Here is a 24,462-nt window from a genome sequence, read left to right as displayed (position 1 = left end):
AGCTGAGGAGAGTCCCAGATGAGGGCTCACTCAGCAGCCGCGAAGCAGAAGCCAGGGGGAGTTGCAGTGACGCGCCCGTGAGCTCCGCCGGCAGCCAGCTGTGCCTGAGTGACTGAGCCCCAGGCCGAGAGGCCGGGGGCACCCCACCTCCGAAGTGGCCCGAGCGAGCCCCAGGCTCCAGGCCCCGATAAGCGGCCGCCAAGGAGTGAGCCGGTGTGTACCTGGACGCCCATCCCCAGACACAAAGAACCACCAACGCACCGATGTCTAACGGTGTGTTCACACCGAACGCGATGGACGCGAATAAAACGCCCCAAACGCCCCTAATTTGACGCGTGTACATTCGCGTCTCAACGCGTGTCCAAGAAAAATCCATCGCGCGTCAAAATATGATATTTTGACGCGCGTGAACCGGAAATGTGGGAGGAATGTGGGAGGGAGTTGTGCCAGACCGGTATCTTTGCAAGATGGCAGCTATCGAGCTAGCGCTTGAAGAGAGAGTCTCCCTTCTCTATGTACTGTGGAGAGCAGAGCAGCAGCGTAAAAGACGTCCTCGCCGTACCTGGGTCCATCAGGTCCTCCAGAGGCGTGAGCAGTTTGGTGAGTTTCACCACTTGCTCCAGGAGCTGCGCCTGGATGACGGCCGATTCCAGCGCTATCACCGTCGGCCAGTTTGAGGACCTGCTTTCCCTCGTCGGTCCCAGCATTGCCTGCCTAGACACCAACTACAGACGCTCAATCCCACCTGCAGAGCGCCTGTCCGTCTGCCTGAGGTTAGTAAAACTATTTAATACGGTAGTCCTTTATTGATACCTGTGCTAATATGCTAATCCATCCAGTTATACACGGCTAACATGGATGTGCTATGCTAACAGTGAATGCTGTCGGTGTTTACTGAAAGCAAACTGTGGTACAGAGACGACTCTTTATAATATTTCTAGTGATACTCAGAAGGTCTCATCAAGTCCCGATTTAATTCGATTTATGCTGTTATCAGTGTTTGCATGATAGCATGGCTGTGGTGTCACATCAATGTATGCGCTCGGTGTTTGCTGATATCAAACTGTAGCATTAGGACCACTGAGTTAATCTTTGTAGTGATACTCACTCCTTTTTATTTAGACCTGGTTTAATTCTGGGATAGTTGAATATTTGTATATAATCCCTGCAGCTGTCAGACTCTATAGCAGGGGTCACAGCCTTTATTAAAACAGAGTTAGATAAAACTGAACAGTTTGGTTCATCTTTAGTTACATGGTTCTATCTTGATAAGCTGTCTTATCACAGATTAATTTTTCAAAAATATTAATGATTTAAGCAAGGAAAGGGCTACATGTCAACATACAACTCTTTATTTCTATTAATGTCTTACTTCATTCCTACCTGATTGACATGTTTAGGAATTATGAGTGATTGGCTCACTGTAGTTGTGAAAGTTGCTACCAATCAAATTATGATATGTTAAAGTTAAAACAAAACACAACTGTTTTAGATATTATCTAATATACATTTTGTAATTATCCTTATAATTACAAAATGTTTTATGTAAGATTCATGTTTTGTGATTTAAATCTGACATCACAAAAGTATTTTGGAATTTGAATAATGTATTTTGTAACTGCAGTACACATAATACTGATTTTGAACAATTTTGTCCAGGTTCCTTGTCACCGGGGACTCCTTCAGGACCATCGCGTTCAGTTTCAGAGTCGGTGTGTCCACGGTGAGCCAGATCACCCCCCAGGCAGCGACGTCCATCTGGGACTGTCTAGTGGACGACTTCATGGCTGTGCCTTCACCTGGAGACTGGCGCTCCATCACAGAGGGATTCCAGGAGCGCTGGAACTTTCCTCTGTGCTGTGCAGCTCTGGATGGGAAGCACGTCCAGACAAAGGCACCCCATATATCATATAGGAGACACACACATTGATATACACTAAATATTCATTTCATTTCTTTTTTGTGGTGCCCAAATTGATGCACCTGCTTGATTTTGTTTAAACAATTATTGCACACTTTCTGTAAATCCAGTAAACTTCTTTTCACTTCTCAAATATCACTGTGTGTCTCCTGTATGATATTTAACTGACATTTTTTATTGTAACAACCAACAATTTATACAGGAAAATAATGTCTATTAACAAGGTTGCCCAAACTTCTGCATCCCACTGTATCAGTATATTTTGTCATTAGTATAATATGAAATAAATTCTACATGTGTCAAGTTGTGTGCCAACATTTGCTGTGTAGTAGAACTGAGACATTAGTCATTATAAACATTTATTTGAAATAATATTAAAAGTCTCAAACAGAAAAACATTAAACATAAATATATAAAATATAAGAATTTACAGAGAGACAGGAATAAAAAGGACCAGCTGCTCTCCAGAGCAGGAACAAGGCTGAGGAGGAAATGCTCCATTGGAGACTGGTGTGGCCTCTTCAGGGACTCCAGGGTGGCCAGCTCCACCGCCGATGGACCGTCCTGGGACCCGTCCCTCATCTGCCTCGGAGCCGTCCTCCTCTGTGGGCCTGTAAAACAGCACAAAACACAAAGAAATGAGAAGGCTGCTACTAGATTTTAATTTCAACATTGAAAAAAAAACAAAACAATAACAGGATATAATCAGATTGGTTGTAGATATTTAGTAAAGGTGATCACAAGGGAATCCCACCGACTAAAAAGGTATCAGTGCTTGCTGTACATATCTGTGGGTGCAGCAGCAGGAGCTCAGGGACTGGGGATGCTCTGCTGCAGAATCAGTTGGTTCTATCAATACAGTATTAAATGTTAACAGGTTGGATATAATAATCGTAGAGTAGACAGTGGTCCCTCATTTATTGCAGGGGTTCTCAGAATAACTAGCCCCTGGTCACAGTTCTCACAATTGATTCTCAAAGTGCAAACCTTTGTAGATTGCAAAACGTAAAAGTATTATTATGCCGCGGTTTGTCTTCATCTGCCCGCCACTTTCGTGCGCCTTTTTCCCTCACGGTGCAGGTGTCTATTTCCGAATGAGGCTCATAGTTATGGGTGTTTTTGTGCTGTTTTTTCTATTGGACGCGATGGTTATCAAAACCAAACGTGATAAATTTGGCAAGCGCAGGAGACGACACGGAGCAGATTTGTCAATCAGGCTGCAGAATGCAATGCTGTACTGTGCAATAAAAAATCAGCGAAAAAGCAAAGCAGTGACGGATGAACAGCGGGACCACTGTGTGCTGTTTATTAATAAACAATAAAATATATTCCTAAATGATAACATGCATAAAAGCAGAACGGTATTTGTATGTCAGTGGGAAAATAGCGGTGGCTTGCTAGCTTTTGTGCGGCTTCCCCGGGTCAGTGAAAACTTTCAAAAGAGAAATGAATGAACTTACCAGGTTGCCCGATCTCTTCACATATCTTCCTCCAAGCTCGGTCCTTTTTATTCCTGTCTCGGTACTGAAAGCAGCTGGTGTTGTACAGCTCCGAGTTGTTTGCTACCGCATTGATTAGCCTTCCCCTCCATTGAAGTATGAAAGGCTTTGGCTGGATCTGCCCCTTTGACCTAGGTAACAGCCACGTCACCAGGCTCCTGATTGGTTGTCGCGGCGCGATTTGACGCTGGAGTTCAGATTTTTCCAACTCGAGCGGTAGACGCGAAACGCGCGTATGCACAAAATGCAACACAAAAACTCACGCGCGTGGTTTTATTCGCGAGTCAAACGCGCCAGACGCGCTACACTGACGCGCGTTTCACGCGTTTTGGCGTTTTCGCGACGCAAATCTGCTTCCGAATTTTCGCGGGACCCGCAATCGCGCGTCATCGCGCCTTTCCATTGACTTTACATGTAAACCTGACGCTCTATTCGCGTCCATCGCGTTCGGTGTGAACACACCGTAAGGGAGTCCGCCACTGGCAGGGGAAGTGGTGGTGGGGGGAGATAGGCCTCCAAACCTTGGAGGGCCTGAGATGTCCCCAGAGAGGTGGCGTCTGATACCCAACCTGACATATAGACACAGACATACAGGCACACACAGATACAAACATCCATTCCCACCCTCATGCTCTCATATGCACTTACTCCACACTCAACCAACGTGGAGACAGACATAAAGAGACGCTGTACACACAATCACACTCCCCAAGCGTACTCTACAAACCGGGTCTAGGTACCCTTGCCCCTGGAGGGGGGAACTGCACCCAGACCCAGGTGGTGTTACCCTTTTCCCTCCGGTGGGGAGAGGCAGACCGCCCCGACTCCGCAGCAGCAGGGAGGCCCCACACTCCAGACCGCAGTCGGACGGCCAACTCCTCCTCCTAGCCCCCCGCTCCAGCAGGCCGCAGAGAATGGGGGTGAGAGAAGAATCCAAACCTCCCTCTACCCGCTCATTGTAGTGTTGATGCATGTGTGTTCTAAGGTGCATTTAAAACCCAGGAGGGCTTGGAGCTACCTGCCAGAGAGCAGCAGGTAAGCGCAGAGTCCCTCCTGCTAGCCCTCAATGTCTACGTGTATTTAAAATTGAGAGGTGGGCAACGACGCCAGGGGTGAGGTGTACACCCTGATGGTAATTTGGATTCCGTGTATCGTGCCCACCCCCAAGATCCTATATGTATGTGTAATGAGAGTGTGAGTAATGTGAATGTCTAAGTTGTGGGATAAAATTGAGGCAGAGGCAGCCATACAAAGTACGAGAGTGCAAATTTACACAGTGCACATAATACTCGGAAAGCAGCATACGCCCTTAAAATACACACCGTACAACATTAGTCATGGCAACTGAAAATTACATGAAAATCTCTGTTTGAGAAGCAGCTGCAACTCTTTTCTAATTCTTAAGTTATCCGTGATGTTGTCTGTAAGTTTTACCGATAACGTTATAATTATCAGGCTTCTTTATGCTCTTCTGTCATGCTCTGTGTGCGTAAGATTGACCAGTCTACGTCAGCAGCTTTATCCCCAGGATTAGTCGGACTTTCCGAAAAGAGCACACACTCTGACAGCAAGGTTATTTTTACTTTTCTGTGGGATGCGGCTTACGCTTCTACACCTCATTACATCAGCTCAAATTAAATACCATTAGCCTCTACTTCGACACACACATGCTCAAGAATTTTGCACAGTACGGTACAATGGAAGCTGTTACAATTACTGCCTGTTGGTCATTGCATGGTCAATATTTCTGCTTTGCTACTTTACCAGTCTTGGATTTTCCATTTTGTTGCCTGTCTGCAATCAAATAAGGCTAATTAAAATAACCAAACAGGCTGTATTTGGTATAGATGTCACAAAATGTCAGTGGCTGGAAGACTAATCAAAGGGTTATGTTGGTGCTATATTTTTAGGTAAGGAAAGGGGCACGGGGGTGGATTATGCGAGTAATATGAAACTCAAACTGTCCACCTCCACTAACTGGCGGGCTAACAACTTTTTTTTTAATTTCACCTCAGAAATCTCAGAGACCTCTATAGCTCACTCCAGATTTGTGCAGATTGCAGTAGCAAGGCTGCTAAAAAAAAAACAACTAGCCGGTGGTCACATATGACACCTATTCCTGCACCTTTGCTTATGTAGCTGAGCTTCTAAAACCTTATTACTACAGCTGACCTCTCCAGTCATCCAGCCAGGTTCCCCTGACTGTCCCTTACTCTGATGTTTAAAGCCAGAAATGATCATGTATTTCCAGGTCAGCTGATTCTGTTATTTGCTTTAGACAACTACTGAAAACTCATTTTCATAGGTTACGTTTCCCTTAATCTTTCATATATCCATCATTTTTGGCCATAGTGAAAATACTTGGGTGTATATGTGTGTGTTAGAATGAATGTCTGACCATGTGGTTCCTTATGTGTCTATGTGTTTCTGTTTTCACATGTGTACTTATCGACTTATGTGTGGATTTTATTTAAACTGTGAAGCACTTTAAAAAGTGCTACACAAATAAAGTTATTATCATCATTTCATCATGTAAGATAAAAGCTGATCACTCAAAACCCATCTGAAGGTGGAACAGTACCCTGCAAAGATCCCCAAAGTAAAACCAAGTAATATGAAACCCTCACTGTACGGACTCAAAGGCTGTCATTTAAACTGTGTTCCTTCAGCATGCATGTGCCACATGTCAGCATAAGATTGATGGCTAGGAGCACCCTAACTCCTGGACAGATGAAAAACTGAGATAGACTAGGAATTCATGATTATAACTTTAGGAATGAGATAGGCAGACTCGACCTTTAACATTCTTTTATTTCTGGCCTTTGACCCCACCCGTTTGAGTAAAAGGTCACCTCACCTTGTCCACTGATAAAAGTATTGCGGAGCGTAAGTCAGATCAACTCACCAATGCAGCAAACCAGCAATAAATGTAATACATTTAATTAAAATTGACTTTAAAACAAACAATGACAATATATTAATATAAGAAACTACTGAGAACTATTTATCAGCAATTTCTGCTTAAACTTTATTTTTGGTATCAACACAAGACAATGAGGACCTTGTTTTGTTTTCTAAACACTGCCCTTCAGTCTTCAAGGTCAGTGAGTTTCTTCAGATCAGATTTCAACTGCTCTTCATCCTCCACCTCCTCTACCTCCACTTCTATCCCATCCATAGTTTTCTGAAGCTGTTCCTTGATTCTGTTCAGCTCCAGCAGGCCATTCTGTAGGTCCTTGCAAACTTCTCGGATCTTGACAGCGAACTCTGTTTTTGCCCCCTTTTTCAGTTCCATGGAGTCCTTTGCCAGGAAAAACACATCAAGAGCCAGGAAGAGGCCTGACATTACTCCGGTAGTGACACTCATCACCTGGGCAGCTTTGGCAGCACCACCAGCAACATTCAGGACTTGAACAGTATTGATCAGACTGTCTGTGTTGACCACCAGAGCTTTGCCAGCTCGACCACCCTCTTTGATTACATGCTTGACGTCCTGGTTTAAGTGGTTTTTTGCGATGCTCTCTGCATACTTCTCAAAGTCCCACTGCTGGAGTGTCTCCATCCCTTCCTGTCAGGTATATGTGAGATGAAAATTTTACATTAGCAGCTGTGGCCATACCAACACTAGAATTTATTTCTAAATGTAGATTAGCTGAGTGACTTTTTTTGTCCTTGAAACTGATTGTACTGAGATACACTTTTAAAAAAACGATTTTCTGATTTCTGAGAGAGAAAAAGATGCAAGGTTACGTCACATGATTAATATAGTACTGTAGGTATGTTTTTTCTAAAGGCCTTCCACAACTCTTCTTTCACATTCTTGTCTCCCTAAAAACACTTCCTCATTGTTTTGTCAGCATTTTTTTTTCAGTTTCATTGTGTTTTATTTAACTTCTACTGTGGTTTTTTTTTTTTCAACATCAGTATTGTTTTGTATGCTTTTGCTGCATTTTTCCATTTGCTGTTTTCTCAAGTTGGAGTGTATTTTACCTTTAAGGGCCACCATAAAACTTAGACTCATCTAAAGTTAAAGCTTACTTGGCTCTTTATGTATACTTACTATATTTCCTTGCATTATTATTGCAGTCAGTTGGTTAAAAAACAACAGTCGTACCTGACAGTCAGGTACGATGGAAAAATGAAAATAATGCTGCATGACAGCATCTCATTGACAGAATGATTGTTTATGTGTTTCTTGTTTCTTTCTCGAGAATTCACTCCAGTAAATGGTTATCATGAAAGTTCAATTCAAACTATGCATCAACAGGAACAAGGCAGCTGATCTGTCAATGCTTCTGTAAACACTGTAGTTGATGTGGTTTAACCACAGTGCTAAATGATGCTTCACTGACCTTGAGCCAAACATTCAGATTAACAGATTTTTCTTTATATGTTGAGTAAATGGAAGCCTTTCAAACGTGGCATACTGAAAGTATTCAATGCACTCCTATGCCCCATGACAAATTCTTGAGCTAAGAAATAAATTATGTTGCCAGCTCTTCACCAACATCTTACAGGTTTTACATAAAGGACTAACAAACCCAGTGTCAGGGGTTGCTGAGTGGATGTGGAGAAAAGGACTCAAACGCAGGACTCACGGTGAAGATGCAGGGTGTTTATTGTGAGGGACGAATGACGAAAACAGGAGATGGCTGACTGACTGAATAACTGAATGAACGGCTGACTGATCTGAACTTGGAAGGCAAACATGGGGCATAGACAGCAGTGACAACATTAATGACGCGACGCCGACCAGGAGGGAACTGAGGACTTAAATACACTGGCTGAACAATGACTGATAGGTGACAGGTGAGTGAGCAGCTGAACACAATTGAACTAACGATGCATGGAATAAGAACTAGAACACAAAACAGGAAGTGGAACGTACAGGGGATAAACAGTGAACATGAACTGAAAATACTGGGTCAACGACCCAGAAACCCTGACACCCAGTCAGTGAATTCATCAGGAACCGACAGCTGTTTAATTGTAAACATATCACCCAACGCTTTTCAGCAATGTGAGCAGAGTTTGCAAGTAGGGTGGGTTTAAAGAATAGATTTCCCAATTCATACGCTGTCGGGTGCTGAAAGTCGACATCTCAGAGATTCTAAAACTGCAGGTTTTATTACTCTCCAACCTAAAATCACTGATCCAACAACAAAAGAGCAAACTTACGTTTCGCCTTTGAAAAACATTGTCATGAATTTCCTCTTACTTTCGTGTTCTTGCTTCCACCATGATAAAATTGCACTTCCTGCACAGCTCTCTTTTTCAGTATGCTGTAAAACCAGTTTCCCATCAAAAATCGTTTGGCTGCCTGCTGTTTCGTCTTGTTTATACGGTATCAGCAGTATCATGTAATGTGCATAGGTTGATTCACGGTTTTCTTTAGTTTTTCATCTACCGCTGAATATTTTTATTTCAGTCACTTTGACACAAAGGCGTCTGCTGTGATGTTTGCACCTCTGATGAAGTCTCACAAGTGTCGGCTTTGTTTTTATACTGAGATAGTTTACACTGAGTTTTTAATAGCAAAGAAATAGGCAAATAATTTAGAATTAAATATTTTCAATTTAAAAGGTTTAGAGGGATTGAATCAGTTGTAGAAATACGTGACGATACCCAGCCCTACTTGTAAGCCAGCCATCGTGTGTGTTCCCTTCTTGGTACGTTCTTACCTGTAAAAACTCCAGGCACTCTTTGATGTCCTTGATCTCCCCCTGGTAATCTTGAATCATCTTCTCCACCTTCTTGCGGTCCGTCTTTGAATGGACAGTGTCAGTGATATTGGCCGAAGCAGATGTCACGCCACCAGCTGTAGCTATGCCAATGCCTACAGCTGTGACAATCAGCGATGTTCCAGCTGTGAAGGGAGCCAGAATGAGGCCGGTGATGGTGGTGATAGACCCGGCGACACTGGCCAATCCACCGCCGACACTGGCCGTGACGGTTTTTTTGTGAAAATTGTCTGCTGCATCAGCCAAAGCAAGGAGCTCAAGGATGCGCTGCTGCAGTGAGGCGCCACGTTGGTTAAAAAAACGAACAAAAAGTCGAGCGGCCATGAAGACGCGATCAGCTGCTTGTTCCACCACTCTGAGAAAAAGGCACAGGAGAAGGGTTTCACAGGGAAAGCAATGAGTGAACTTCAACCAAGAAACATGTTTTTATATTAAAACTGTAGCTCAACATTGCAAAGCTTCCTATGGGAAAACATATTCTGTGAACAATAAAGAACACGTCTACCTTGCAGCAAGAAATGACGGAATGGTAAATACTTTACTGTCATGGCAAAATAGTCTGAGGTTTTAGGCAGTGTACTGTAACAGAGCTTAAGACTTATTTTCTCAACACAAATGTGTGATTTTAAATGGGATCAGCATCTCAGATGTGGCTCAAAGTGCATCAAAGAAATGTGATATTTGAGATCTCTCAGTTTGTGTAAGAAGGTGGCTGTGAGATTCCAGCAGCAAAGCAGCTGGTTAACATGGAGAGGGTGTGTTTCAGCACTTCCTAACTACTTCCTGGACAACTCTTTATGGCTGGTGGACTATATGATGGGATAAAGGAATGGAAACTGTCTTTAAGAGAAAGAAAGGAAAGCACAACGACCAGTTATTCGTGTGTTTACAAGAAGGGTGGTGGACAGCAATATATCCCGTGTGTTAGTACAGTAATCTGATCCACCCATCAGTGCCTCAGGTCTCTCCATTATGGGCTTAAAGCTAAGGGTGTCTCACAAAAACCTGATAGACATGCAAAACAAGAGACCGTCTTGTTCTGGCTACCAAGAAAAGACAAGATGTGTGGGTAGGTGAATGCTGAGAATGGAGATAGGGAGACATCAATGTTGTTGTTCCAGTATTCCAGAAACCAGGATTACACATCCTGAGTCAGGAACCTGCAGTTGGTTTAGCAATGCTGCAGCTTACAGGTGACTGGCTGCAGGCTGAGGACCACACCCTCTGTAAGGAGTGAAGATGTCAACAATCTGCAGAGAATAATTTGATTTCCCTTTCATCCAACCAGCTACAGCAGTAATTTTTTGTAAGTTGCAGCTTTTTCAGGTGTGAGCTGGCGTTTGTTCATTTTATACCGTAATTGTCGGGCTATAAGCCGCTACTTTTTGCACAAGCTTTGAACCCTGCGGCTTTTAGTCAGGTGTGGCTTTTCTATGGATTGTCCATGATTTTTGTCATATCGTAAGACGATTTGTTTTGTTTGTTCCGCTGTTGTACGGCACTACGTTGCCTGGCGGAAGGATCGGGGTTCAAGAGTGGTATGTTAGTCACATGTCCGTCCGCCAGGCAACGTAGTGCCGTACGAAGTAGCTCGAAAAACAAACTTCAAAGTAGCGCTACGCATTCAGCGGGAGGCGTGGATGATGAGCGGCGATAAACTTGCGAAAAGCAAGTTATGCTCAACTCCACCGGTGGATTCTGACAGCGTGGAAAAGTGTGCAAACATCCACGATCACCAACGGATTTTGAAGGGCTGGACTGCTGCATGATGGAGAGGAGGACACCGCCACGGCCCTTCTGAGGGTGTTCGACTCTGACACTGACAACGAGGATTTCTTTGGTTTTGAAAGTGACAACGAAGGAGAGAAGCGGAGAGTGGATGACGAAGCCATCCTGAGCCTGTTCGTATCCGACACTGGAGAAGAGGACTTTGGTGGTTTTAGTGCGCAGGAAGAAGAGAAAGATGGTGAATGACTGACTTTTCTTCTTGTTAAAGCCGTGTCACTGCACCTGAGCCTAAAAGGTAGTCTGAATCTATTTTTCTGGTGTGCTGTAGGTTACTGTTATGTACTACATGTGCAAATATGTACCTATAACTTGTTTTTCAAAATATTAATAAAAGGGATGTGTCTCCAAACAGCCATCTCTTTCCTGACAATTCGCTTTGTGCATATTCTCTTACATATGATAAGTCAACATTGAAACACCTGCGGCTTTTAGTCAGGTGCGGCTAATGTATGTACAAAACAGGATTTTCCCCTGATTTTAGCTTGTGCGGCTAATATTCAGGTGCGCTTTGTAGTCCGGGAAATACGGTAACTATTTTGCCTGTTTTGTTAGTCTAGGGAAGTAAACCCTTGTTTTTTTACAGTTTGAAACTTCCAGGCAGGTTCTTCAGAGTTTGTGTTGGTGAATAGTTCTGCCTGTTGTTTGTTTCTGCTTTAGACTTCCCTGAAGGTTTTGTAGTCCTGTGTTTGTGAATCTGCTAAATCCTAAATAACGCAATAGTCTTTAATAGAGAAGTTGTTTCTGTGGCTATGTGTGAGTCAGTTATTGGTGGGAAACACTTTGGTTAAAGTTAGTTGTGTTAATTGTGCTATACACTCACCAGCTACTATTTTAATTCTCCATAACATGGATGCAACAAGGTGCTAGAAACATCCCTCAGGGATTATGGTCCATATTGACATGACAGCATCACACAGTTGCTGCAGATTTGTTGGCTGCTTGATAAGAATCTCCTGTTTTACGACATCCAAAATGGTGCTCTATTGGACTGAGATCTGCTGACTGCTGAGGGCATCTAAGTAGAGTGAACTCATTGTCATGATCAATAAACCAGTTTGAGATGATTTAGCTTTGTGACATGGTGCGTTATCCTGCTGGAAGCAACCGTCAGAAAATAGCACCACTGTGTTCAAAAAGGGATGACTCTGGTAGGCTGTGGCATTTCATGATGTTACGTTGGCATTAAGGAGCCAAAGTGTGCCAAGAAAATATCCCCCACACCACCACAACCAGCCTGAACCACTGACACAAGAATGGATGGATCCATACTTTCATTTTGCAGCCAAAACTCATCCATACCAAGTAACAATTTTCCAGTCTTCTACTGTCCAATTTTGGAGCATCCATATGAACCGTATCCGATCTGTTTCAAGGTTCAAAGAATTAATTGAGTTACTGTAGTCTGACCATTCTACCCGGTCATCAAAAAGGGATTCTTGCCCAAAAAAATGCTGCTGACTGGAGATTTTCTCTTTCTTGGATCATTCTCTGTAAACTGTAGATGGTTGTGTGGGAAGATCCCAGCAGATCAGCAGTTTCTGAAACACTTGGACCAACAACCAGGTTATGTTTAAAATCAGTATCAATTTCAGTGAAATCGCATTTGCTTGGCTTGAACATGTCTAAATGCCTCAGTTGCCGCCATATGATTGGCCAACTATTTGCACTAATGTGCAGTTTAAGAGGTGAAGTGGTCAGTGAGTGTAATAAACTGATTGTTCTACTTACTCTTCAGTTTCATCATTCTGGTTTGCCTCATTCCACTCATCCCAACCTAAGGCACAGAAAGACGTTATGAGGTGCAACTTTCAACAACAATAAATAAGGTTAACAGTAAATCAGTGATACCTTCGACTGTTCTCCACCAGGACAAAAGGCCTTCGTCATCCTGGAAATAAACAGTCTTTTAACTTACTGCTTTGTGACTGTATGGAGAAAGAAATTTAAAATACACAGAACATACACCAGAAAAAATAAGATAAACATACGTCTAGAGGATCCAGGTCCGTTCCTTCCCTGCGCACTGGTACTTCAGCACACTGCAATGTCTGAACTTTAACTACCTCCTGGAACAAGAGGTGACACATGGAACACTAGACAGAATTTCTAAATGAGCCTAAAATCTCATCTAAAAAGATTAAACCTGCGTTTGTGTTGCGATTTCAGCAAAGCTTATAAATCATCTGAGGTTTAACACAGTGACGCTTCCTGTTGTGAAATATTAATGTAAGCTGTAAATAACAGCTTCACAAAACTGCCTACAACTAGGCATTAACAAACAAAAAAATGTTACTGTGTAAGTTTTTTTTTCTCTTTAAAACATCTGTACACTGCCGCCTTAGCTTTACTATAACTGTATTTACATGCTTCAAAATTTTATGCCAACCTCGACAGACCTGACTAACCACCTAGTTTCACCTTTCTATTTTTTCATTTAAACTGTCACGTAATCATATCAGGAACAGCAAAAATGTAAATCTATAAACTATATAAACACTATAATTACTTCTTAGAAATTTCTGTTAGCGAACAAGAAAAAAAGAGTTTTTGATGTTGTTTGTGTTTATATAAATTTAATGACGTTGACAGCAATAGATTAATTCTTAATGTTTTGTTATATGAAAGGCAGAAACCCGTGAACTGCAAAAAATGAAATCATGTTGTACTCAAGAGGACTCGATAAAGAGAGGACAAGATCAAGTGAGCCAAAGAACCCATGCATTAGACTAATAATGCATTTTTAGTTCATTTAACTTCATGAGATGATAGATGATCTAGTTTTGGTGAAAAGAAATAGTCCCAAATTGAAAGGTTACTGCAGCGTTGTTTACCAGGTGTTTAAAGTAAAATATGTCAAGCATGGGGACCAAAAACTGGAATGACAACTTCAAAGTCACAAGCTAACCAAACATGGAAAAGCAATTAACATCTCTCTTTTAAATCACCAACTGTTTCTGGTAAGTTGTGAAATGCCACGTCACCCTAGTATAATATTCCTACCTCAACATCTTTATATGTTTAGTATTTAAACATAGCAGTTTAAACCACCCTTTTTCTCTTTCCTTTGTTTGTCGTTACTCAATGGGTCAAATGTAGAGCAGGCTGTATCTTCTTATGTATACGTGGCTGTCATATGAGGCACTGTTCCAATAGATGTAAGCACGTTTAACTCACTGATTTCAGTATTAGTCGCATTTATATTAGCCAGTTTATGAAACAATTATTCTTAAGAGGAATTCTGACAGTTTGATCACAGTATATTCTACCTAAGTACTGCATTAGAGATTACATGAGTAAATAAAGACCGAATTCTGAAATGTCTGTGTGTAGTTTTATTTACACAATGACATAATAGCACTGTGCAAACATCATGTGATTCAGGTGTGTTGACCCAAGGTGAGATCTAAAACCTGCAGGGCCCTCGTGGACTGAGATTGCCCATCCCTGCTCTAGACACATTCCCGTACACTGTTCTTATCAAACTTCACCAGTCCGGGAAATATGAGTGCCATTTTCCTTGTTATGGCTGCAGTTAAGACATCGACAAACATCATGATGAAAATGCTGATCGTTAAGTAAGCACTGCTTCAACCTGGTCACATGCTTTGCATTTTTGCAGACTGACAACATGCTAGTATTTTTCACTGAACAATAGGTTCTGGAAATCACCAAGTGCGAGAAGATGGTAAGATAAAACAACCATTACAAGAAATGCAATTAGGTTAACAAAAGGTGATGTACTAAATGAAGTCATACATTTCTGTGTGTAGCAGGTGAATAAGAAATAACTTTGAGCTTGGAGGGCTGGGTTCATTTTAAAGACAAGGAGATGTGGTTATTGCCTTACATGTCTCTCTATTGTGCTGTCATCCAGGCTTTCAGAGCTGGTGGAGTTGTCACTGTGAATATCTGCTTGGTTTTCCTGATAATTGTTGAGAGGAAAACGCAGGAAATCACAGACAGAGCCAAGTACACTTCTGTTATAATAAAATCTGTCAAATGTGTTATGTTAAAAGTCCTTAACCATAAGAAATACCAGACATGTGCATCTTTTTATTTCCATCTTAGGCCTTACCAGTGTCTTGACAGAGGTAACCGTCAAATCTCTCTGACATTGATCCTGAATCTAAATTGCAAACATACTCACATTAAGTAGAAACTCCAGCTAGGTCAGTGGGAAACTCTAAAACTGAATTGATCGTCGACATCATACCTGTGTGTACGACTTAAAGGGATTTACTTTCTGCATCGTCTCTTTGAACCTTCCAGGGTTCTAAAAACACAAAGTAGAAAAGAGCAACAGACATTACTCCTTTAAATCTATGTGTCTATTAAAAGCTGTAAACAATCAATGTAAGCACTATTCATGAAGTGGATTCAAAATTAAAATTGAAAGGAAACAAAATGGTCAGGAAGTATTTGGTCTGTGGAGATTCTATTGTTTTTGCTTTGGCAACATCTTGTGGTCGTGGAAAGAACAACACTGAGAGCGTACTCTACTCCAAATTACACAGCTGACTTTCTTAAACTAAATGTGGGTAGGAAAAATAAACGTGTATGTAATGGTATGAAACAGACAGAGATCGACCTGCTTCTCTGGCAAGTTGATTTTGCCTGTCAGGCTTCCAGCGCTGCATGTGAGGTCATTGTGTTGAGGCTCGACATCCTGAAAATATAAAATGCAAGAAGAGGACAGTTTTCTGTTCGCGTTCAACAATTAAATTATCAGTAATTATTATTAAAAATGAAACCTTTGGCTGTGAGGATCTGAATGGGTTGACTTTCTGAATCATTCCTGGATTCTAAATTATTATTTAAAAATAAGTCAATAAATAAGGAGGCCCAGCACTGCAAGAACAAGCCACAAATTAACACAGAGGGTAGTAGATTATGCAGAACTTGGAGCAGTACTTGTTTGTCTTGAAGTTCTTTCCCAGTCTCTTGATGATTTGCAGAATCATCTGGAGGATCACTCTAAAGTCAAAGGAGATGAGAGGAAGTTTCAGGTTCAAAATCTGTTTTTTCTTTATTTGTTTTTGTTTTTTGCAGAAAAAGGTCTCAAAGTGAGCAACTAAAATGTAGATGTTACAGATTCAGTTTGTACTTTAACTGATAGATTGGAGTCGGACCAAACAGGAAGTGAAATGTTGCCAGCCCACAAATGTCTGAGCCAATGAACAAGACAACCACTTCCTTACAAAGTTATTATGAAAACATTTTCAGGTTAATGTTTTTTGCTTTGCGTGTCGCCACAGGAGCTCCAGATGAATGCAAATAGTGACAACAGGCTTGACCTTGTTTTCCCATTGCCAGTGGCTTTAGGACCCATCATAGTATTTGCTTCTACTTGCGTCACCTGCTGTGTCTTTGCATTGACTTTGTATCTAACTTTGTAATCAGTCTGAACACGCCAATTGGCACAACTCCCAAACTTTGTATTAAAATAAGAATTCAACAGGCAGAATTAGAAAATTTCATTCAGTCATCCATAGACTAGATATTGGCGTCTGACAAAGATACAAAGCTTTACAATTTTGAAACTGCGGTGTCTTTAAACATAGTTCATATAAAGATGATTTGACCTCCGAGGCCGCATGCTGAGAACAGACATCAAAGGTAGAGTTGCGTACCTGTGCAGAAGACTTGAAGGGGTTGACTTTCTGCATCATTCCTTTCAACATTCCAGAGTTCTGAAACAACAGCATAACTATCAGACTTTGGGGTTTTTCCTTCCACATCTGTGTGAATTTTTGTGTAACATGATGATCAGATGTTAAAGGTCATATGGTATTTTGTCCCCATTTTGACCTTTTTTGTCTTGTGAAAATCTGTAGGGGCTTTTCTGCAATGTCATCTCAAATGTTAGGAAATCCAGTTTCAAGAAATGCGTGCGGATGTACAGGTCGTCACTAGTGACTTGAAGGAACCTATGATCAAGTGATTTTTTTTCTACCATCAGATTTCTGACATCAAATTCATGCAGATTCTCAACTTTTTCCTACCTGAGTAGAGTTTTCCTTTCCCCGCTCCGGCAACTCTGAATATGGTGCTTTGGAGACCTGTGTGAGAAACCCAGCTGAGTGGACGACCTATTATTACTGCCACTATTTTCTTGGTAACATTGAAACAATCCTATTACCTGTGAGGTAGGCTTGAATGGGTTGACCTTCTGCATGACCCCTTTCAGCATACCAGGGTTCTGAAAGTGAGCAAACACTGAGTCACTGTGCACCAAACCATGACTAGAGGAATGCACATTTAATATGCTAACTGAAGGCAACTAATCACCTTGACTCGACCTCGCTGAGAGAAAACAAGAAACAGCAGTACTGAGGTTAAGTCTTCAAAACACACATTTCTTGTAGGAAATCCCTGCTGAGACCCCGTTACTTAAATGAAATTAGCGACACGACATTAAGAATATTCTCATAATCAGGACAGAACTTTTAAATTTTGTAGTTTTTTGTGTTTAGTTTTTTTCTTAGCTTTCTCTTAGCTTCTTAAAGCAGCTGTGAGTTTCTAGGAATAAAAAGAAGCTATTTTTTGTGACCTTGAGTTAGTTAATTAGTTTTCCCTTCCTTCCTTCCTTCCTTGACTGATGGTGGTGCTGTTTGCTCCATTTTGGGTTCTTTGTTTCCCTCTATGTTGGCAGCTGAGGATCACATGGGGGAGCAGTGATGACTAACTGTTTTTGTTTTTTTTAACTCTGTGTTTGGTAAATCTGGCTTTACTCCATCTGCATCCACCATTTACAAGCACCAGCTGTACGATTTAGAGGTCATGTCTTTTTTGTTTTATAAGTCTTCTTTATTTGTTTAAACATGGGAATAACTTTATAAATAAATTACTGGAACTAGTTTTTGTGCAATGTACTGTTTATAAGGTTGCAGAAGCCTGCAGTCAGCTGAGACTGAAGAAGTCACTTGGATGAGTGATGAAACATTTCTCCCACTGAAAACGCTACGTCCAGATGAACAGAATCAACCTTTTAGGGTGCTGGAACTAGAGCTTTCCTCTTTTCATTGAAACTGGTCATTCTTGGGGGGGGTTGTTCATACTTTTAGAGCAGCCATGCATCCCTTCCATCTCTCCATCTACAAGTTGTACCATAGACTCTTTGATATAAAATGTCTATAATTTTTAAATCAACAGATGAATACAGCGCAGTAAAACGCAGTAGATTTCATCCAATACAAGGCTTTATTCAAGAGTTTTGAATTGCTCAAATAAGCTGCGTCTTTCTGCATCCAGTTTTAAGATAAAACCATACAGCACTCGCTAATTTTACACTGTTGTGGTATCACAATGTCTTGTTTACTGTCGCTATCTATGTATTTGGAACTACACTGATAAGAAAATAAATTCTTAGCATAGAAAGCAGGTTTCAAGTGAAATATTTTGGGAAGATAGGCAGCAGGGTGGTGCAGTGATTAGCACTGGTGCCTCACAGCAACAAGGTGCTAAATTTTGACGCCATCATCTAAACCGGGCCTTTCTGTGTGGAGTTTGCGTGGGTTCTCTCCAGGTACTCTGGCTGCTCCACACAGTTTAAAGACATGCAGTTAGTGGGGATAGGTTAATTGTGAGTGGTTGTCTGACTCTCTGTGTCAGCCCTGTGACAGACTGGAGACCTGCCCAGGGAGTACTCGTGCCCTATAGTAGTGGGGACATGCTCCAGCCCCACTGCAACCTTGATAAGCAAAAGAGGATGGATGGATGGATAACTTTGGAGGAGTGGTAGTTGTTGTTCAAAAGTGACTTTGCATAACTGTACAACTGGCAAAATTATCGTCCATGGCGTACTTTTTACACAGAAGAATATCACATATTAGCAGTACTTTGCACCTCACCTGAGCTGTGTCTGCGGGTTGTTCCAGTGAATCTGAGGAGGGAGTTGTATTAACCGTGAAGGAGGCCTGCATAGAGAGTTAACGTCCTGTCATTTTCAATGAGGTACCGAACAAAGAAGCTCTTGTGTGTCAGACTGTCCATGCATTTTTACCTGAGCAGTGGATTTGAAGGGATTGACCATCTGCATGACACCCATCACCCCCGTCCTCTGATGTTTATGATAACAACACATTTATTATAAAAAAAATTCTTTCTGCATCCAGTTAAAGTCGATCTTATTCACCAACAAGAAATGGATGGGCCTTGGCCTTGTCAAATTAAAAAAAACATCCTAGAGGGGTCATCATCACTTAATAAAAGATTGAAATATACGTTTGCATTTGACCCTGTGTGGATTAATTAAACTCCAAAATAAATTCAAACCTGTTCCACTCAATTATTGTTTGTTTTGCTTTTGTTTTTTAAGTCATGTGCAATCATTCCGCCCTGGAAAAAGAACAGTTCAAAGAACTCATTATAAGCCCAAACTTCCCGTGACATTCATGCCCACGAGGAGTGTATGTAAGCTTCCGCACACAACTGTAAAAGCTTGTGAATCAAGTGTTTGTTCTGCAATAGCCATTCTGAGTTTCTTAAATCAGTCCCTGACAAAGAACACTGAAATTTTAAAACATGAAACTAACACAGAATCTTAAGAGGAACAATTAAAAGTCATAGTTGTAACATTTTCAAAAAAAACTATGATACACTCAGAGTGGAAAGGGCCAGGGCTGTAGTAAAAGTTTGTTTTATGGTGTTTTTATTACAATATTGTGACTTCAGCCTGTTATGGGATCATTGTGATGTCTTGTGGTGTTGTATAAAAAAATTAAAAAGTGTTTGTACAGCTCTCTCTATGCCCTTTCATATGATATATTACTCAATATGGTTTCTTGAATTTTTTTCCAGCTCACATTGTGTACTAACGGAGTCAGTTAAGTCTTAAGTTTCAACTGATTTACAAATTTGTTGTGACCTTGACCTGATTTTCACCTAAATTAAATGAGCTCAACGCTGGACTGCTACAAACAAACAGGCAAACCATCGGGATCAGACTGAAATGAACAAACACACTGTAGGAAGTAGCTGAAACTAAATTCATAAGACAATTAACTCAAATTGAAAAATAAATATTTAAATAAAAACACTGGTTTAAATTGAAATTATTTTGGAAGAGTGACAGATGTTTGTAGCAACTGATGCAGAAGTCACTTTGCATACTGTACAATTTGCATAATAGTTGCCTAGTGTGTACTCAGCTTTTCCACAGAAGAGTTTTTCACTATTATCAAACATAATAATTTTCCCTGTGATCACATTCAGGTATACCTTTTTTTTCTGTCTCAAAAGAAGATTTGCTTGCACAACTATGTCAGGAAAGGCACCAGCATCTTCATGGTGCATTTTTACCTGATAGGTCAATGTGAAGTGATTAACTTTCTGCATGCCCCCATCACCCCCACCCTCTCGTGTCTATGCAAAGCAACACGTTTATTACAAAAAGGGAAATAAATGCAAAATTCAAATTGAATCGTGCCAACTAAAGACAAACTCTCAGCTTTGTCTTTGGTTTAAGTTCAATAGCGTCCTCAGTGGTGTCTTCCTATATGAAAAACTGTGTTTTAATGTCCCAGTGTGAACATTCACCTGTGAGCCATCCCCATCATCCTGCTTGTTCTGGCTGTGTCTGACGGCACTGCCGAGCTCCTGATGATAAAGGAAAGCTTGTTTGAATGGCAGGGAGATATGTAGTATTAAAAAAAAAAAAATCAGGACGTTATCACACTTCCTGTACTTCTCTCCTGGATATAGGTGGGACTACCTGAGTAGCAGCCGCTGAGCCTTTGTCTCGTTTGAATATATTCATTCTGAAACACATTAAGTTTTCATAATTTCGTTGTACATATACAATGACAATAAAGGGCAATTCTGCTCTATTGTATTCTGTTAAGGAGCTGTTTTAGTGCGTTAAAGCACTTTCACTGTTTTCACGGCAAAGCTAAACAACAACATACTTAACAAATTATAGCGCTATGCCTGCGTTATAAGCCAAACACCAATACTAAAAATGTTAGTTAAAGCGACATTAATAATAACAGTTGCAGTCGTGCTCTCGACTGTTATTATTGCGTCAACTTGCGCAACTCTGCGCAACTTGGCGGAAAAAACTTTCTGCTTATTGAGTCACTTTAGACGACATAAACAAGAAAGGCGGCACAGCCCGAAAGTGTCAGGGTTTAAACACAGCCCCGCGTGAGATGCACAAAGCAAAGCCACGTTCAAAGCTCTGTGCACTGTGGCCGTTTTGTCCGGAGGAATGTTTGACAGCAGCAGAGCCACAAACAGCACGGCGAAAAGAGCACGGATCCTACCTCGGTGTCGAGTCTGGAAAACAAGGCAGCCAACACTCACACACACAAACACACGACACTAAGTGGGAAAAGTGAGGTACTGTTGTCAAGCCAGCGTCCAGTTCGAGAAGTACAGACGAGCGAGTCCCCACTTTTTTGTGTGTTTTGTGTGTATACTGAGTATTATGGTAAGAGACGTCGAGACCTGATTTCAAAATAAAAGCCCCTTCAAGTGAATTTAGGTTCAACATTAACTAACTTATCTGTCCATTATAACAATAGTTAATTAGTCTCCTTTCCACACTCTAACGATAGATTAGTACTCTAGTCGTACCCTGTCAGTATCAAGGCACTCTTCTTCTGGATTTCAAAGTAAAAGCCCAGATTTTTACCTTTTTGAGCTATCTTTCAATGACTTTAGAATCCCGTTAAAAGGAAAATTCCAGTTTCCACATACTAAATGCAGCCTATATCAACAGTACACACCCTCACACAGGTACCATGTCAATATCAAATCAATCTGATTTTGCATTTCAAAGTAAAGGTCCTTTGAAATTCCTTGTATATGAGGTACACTTTCAAGAACTTCATGATGCTAGTAGGAGCCATTTGAATTTACCTATGTATGAACTAGTTTTTGAACGTTAAGGACACTGTTAAAAGGAATATTCTTGTTTTGATGACAGGCAACCAGTCAGCAGACTGTAGAGAGCAAATGAGGTGAACAATTTTTTCATGGGGTTCTGTTTACAGGTCTCTACTGCCTCTTGCACTGCACACTCTGGCCTCCAAACATCTCTAATGCCTATGATTCTTTACTGCTCCTCCTGTTCTTATCCCCGAGTAAACTTTGTTGCTATAAACCTGACAAACATCCTTTGCTTGACTATGACTTCGGTCCTGGTTATGTTGCAGACTGTTGGAGAAACTACACTAGGGTAAGGAAGGACAGGTTATGGTTGGTATTAGCCCCAGGGTTCTGAGCACTCTCCCAGCTGTCTATGATCTTGAGCAACATTTACAAAATGTTTCTGAAGCAGGAGAAGATACTGATGTTACACACATTTTATGTTGTACATATTTTGCCCAGTTCCTGATGAATCAACACCGTCACAGTTTAAGAGTGTCCTCCTAGCCTGATAACAGTGGCCACACAGTGAGAACTTCGGAAGTCAACATCACCTTGTTTGATTTCTAAAGTGAATGTAACACAATCATTCTACTTCTACTGAGGGAGACAGTACACGAAATGCCACCAAGCACATCCACCATCTCATGGACTGCTGGCCAGCTGTCAGACAGGCCACAGTATGTGAGACTGGGCAGAGCTCAGTTTGATTTGATGGTGTGTAGTACAGGAGCTCCACTGGAGACAGTGATCTCTCCACCCCTTTCACCTTCTACGTCTCAGACCTTCAGTACACCTTCAGGAAATTGTCACAATGGGTGTGGTTTCACCTTACTGATCTGGTTACTCCTCACGTGGCATGTGAGGGGAGAGGGCGAGTAGGGCTCAGATATTTTCTGTTGTCCATGTCATCGATCCTGTTCCGGTGTCTCTTGCTCTCTCTTCTTGTCTCTTTATCAGATTCTGATTTTACTGATGCAAACACAATGGTTTTCAGAATGGATTTTGTTGAAACAGTCACAGTAAAGAGCTCCAATTAGCCTCTTGGATTTCTTCTTTGATTTCTTAAAGAGAGTTATCGCTACAAGACAAATTTCTATCCTGGGACAGGATGTTGACATTTTGAAACAGTAGTACTGCCCGGGTGTCCTCGATTACAACTGGATGAACTGGAAGACCAACATAGTAAAAATATATAAAAACAGGATGTTGATCTTCAGCGCTATAATATGTTGTTTTAGAATTATTGTGTTGTCCGTGCCGAAATGTGAAAACATTGATACACTTCGTACACTTCCTCAGATTTATACTATATACTCATTTATACTGTAATGAAAGTTAATAGTGACCTGTACATGTAAATGAAAGAGAGAGTAGAGGAGAACAAGTTATCAGTACATCATGGGGAGTCCATATACATATACTGACCAAAAATAACCACGTTCCTGACAGTAATACCGTGGCCTAGGTAAGGTCATCTTCAGAAAGTATCTGGTTAGACACATTGTTTCTAAGGTCTTTGGTAATTGTATTATTTTTGAATTTAGAAAACAACTGTTACAGGTCAACCTGGCATTACGCTTGTAGTTTGGCTAATTGATTTGTGTTGATTTGCTTTCAGTACCATCCAACCAAGCTCACAGAGATTGGAGTAGATTCCTCTTTTGTTTCCTGGATGATAGACGACTTGACAGAAAGGCCACTCTTTGTCAGATCCAGGAAATTCGTTACTGGGACATTATTGAGCAGCACGGGGACTCAACAGGGGACCGTCCTGGCCTCATTCTTTTTCACATTCTTTTTCTAGCCAAATCCAGAAATACTCAGATGACACTGCTATTGCAGTGGGTGTCTGAATCTGAATACAGGGGTCTTGTAAAAGCCTTCACAAATTGGAGTCACAAAAATTACCTCATAGTGAACACCTCTAAGACAAAGGAAATAAATAGATTTCTGACGATTCATGCCCCCCTCCAGCCTGTCAAAGTTTGTTGGGGTGGTCATAGAGGTGGTGACAATATATAAATATATAATTTTACACTTAGATAACAAACTAGACTGGTCCCTGAATACAGACAAACTTTACAAAAAGGTGCAACACTGCCTCTTTATTTCAGAATGCTAAGCTCTCTCTGCAGTAACACACGGAAAGTATTCTACCAGTCTGTGGTGGAAAGTCTGCTGTTCTTTGCTGCACTCTGCTGGGGAAGCATACTTGTTTGTGTGTTTTGTGTGTATACTGAGTATTATGGTAAGAGACGTCGAAAGCTAGTGGGAAAAACTGGCTCTGTAACTGGAACCACGATGGAAATGGTAGTGGAAAGATGGACACTAAAGACCTTATTTGCACTCACAGCATCAGGCTTTTCAATTCTCATACAAATATCAGATTAAATATGAATTACCCTCTAGGATCAATACATTTTTTCTTATTCTTATTATTGTTCCTAAGCAGTTGTCTGGCAAACTGCTCCACAGTGGACCATCTTTGGTTATAAAAACCTTTACAGACTCCACTGTTGGATTATATGTGATATATGTTGACATGAACTGTTGTCCATGGAAACAGAAATTTTCCTTTTAACAGCATTCTGAAGTTACTAAAAGAATAGGTCAATTCTGAGGGCTTTTACTCTGAAATCCA

General features: G+C 41.2%; 3 protein-coding genes and 1 long non-coding RNA gene across 7 annotated transcripts; 1 reads left to right on the top strand and 3 right to left on the bottom strand.

The window, feature by feature from the left end:
• Positions 1 to 270: 270 nt before the first annotated feature.
• LOC309698062 (uncharacterized protein) lies at positions 271 to 1,930 on the top strand (the record flags this gene model as incomplete). Its single annotated transcript, XM_082520335.1, has 2 exons — positions 271 to 773; positions 1,660 to 1,930. Exons 1-2 carry the CDS (start codon positions 514 to 516, stop codon positions 1,928 to 1,930), a joined length of 531 nt encoding a protein of 176 aa, XP_082376461.1. The 5' UTR covers positions 271 to 513.
• LOC309698070 lies at positions 1,590 to 3,887 on the bottom strand. The gene is made up of 2 exons (XR_014274002.1): positions 3,382 to 3,887; positions 1,590 to 2,532 (listed from the first exon to the last, which is right to left on the bottom strand). It is a non-coding gene; the product is annotated as an uncharacterized lncRNA (long non-coding RNA).
• A 2,324-nt stretch (positions 3,888 to 6,211) lies between these two features.
• On the bottom strand, positions 6,212 to 14,313 carry LOC309703981 (apolipoprotein L3-like). The gene is made up of 5 exons (XM_082528930.1): positions 12,938 to 14,313; positions 12,798 to 12,837; positions 12,678 to 12,723; positions 9,102 to 9,516; positions 6,212 to 6,988 (listed from the first exon to the last, which is right to left on the bottom strand). Exons 1-5 carry the CDS (start codon positions 13,034 to 13,036, stop codon positions 6,509 to 6,511), a joined length of 1,080 nt encoding a protein of 359 aa, XP_082385056.1. The 5' UTR covers positions 13,037 to 14,313; the 3' UTR covers positions 6,212 to 6,508.
• A 9-nt stretch (positions 14,314 to 14,322) lies between these two features.
• Positions 14,323 to 21,510, bottom strand: LOC309703982 (uncharacterized protein). Of its 4 annotated transcripts, XM_082528931.1 has the most exons (14): positions 21,212 to 21,506; positions 20,662 to 20,707; positions 20,487 to 20,546; positions 18,952 to 19,008; positions 18,800 to 18,865; positions 17,089 to 17,148; positions 16,952 to 17,008; positions 16,580 to 16,639; positions 15,861 to 15,923; positions 15,701 to 15,751; positions 15,538 to 15,615; positions 15,163 to 15,222; positions 15,025 to 15,075; positions 14,323 to 14,871 (listed from the first exon to the last, which is right to left on the bottom strand). In XM_082528931.1, exons 1-14 carry the CDS (start codon positions 21,439 to 21,441, stop codon positions 14,785 to 14,787), a joined length of 1,026 nt encoding a protein of 341 aa, XP_082385057.1. In that variant the 5' UTR covers positions 21,442 to 21,506; the 3' UTR covers positions 14,323 to 14,784. The 4 variants fall into 4 exon arrangements, with proteins under 4 accessions (XP_082385057.1, XP_082385059.1, XP_082385058.1 ...); XM_082528933.1 differs by lacking the exon at positions 18,952 to 19,008 and having other exon boundaries at positions 21,212 to 21,510; XM_082528932.1 differs by lacking the exon at positions 15,701 to 15,751 and having other exon boundaries at positions 21,212 to 21,505.
• Between the last annotated feature and the right edge of the window lie 2,952 nt (positions 21,511 to 24,462).

Source organism: Aulonocara stuartgranti (genome assembly GCF_965226115.1).
Source record: "Aulonocara stuartgranti genome assembly, chromosome: 3".
NCBI classification, from domain to species: domain Eukaryota; kingdom Metazoa; phylum Chordata; class Actinopteri; order Cichliformes; family Cichlidae; genus Aulonocara; species Aulonocara stuartgranti.
This window is presented reverse-complemented; position numbering and strand designations above follow the sequence as displayed.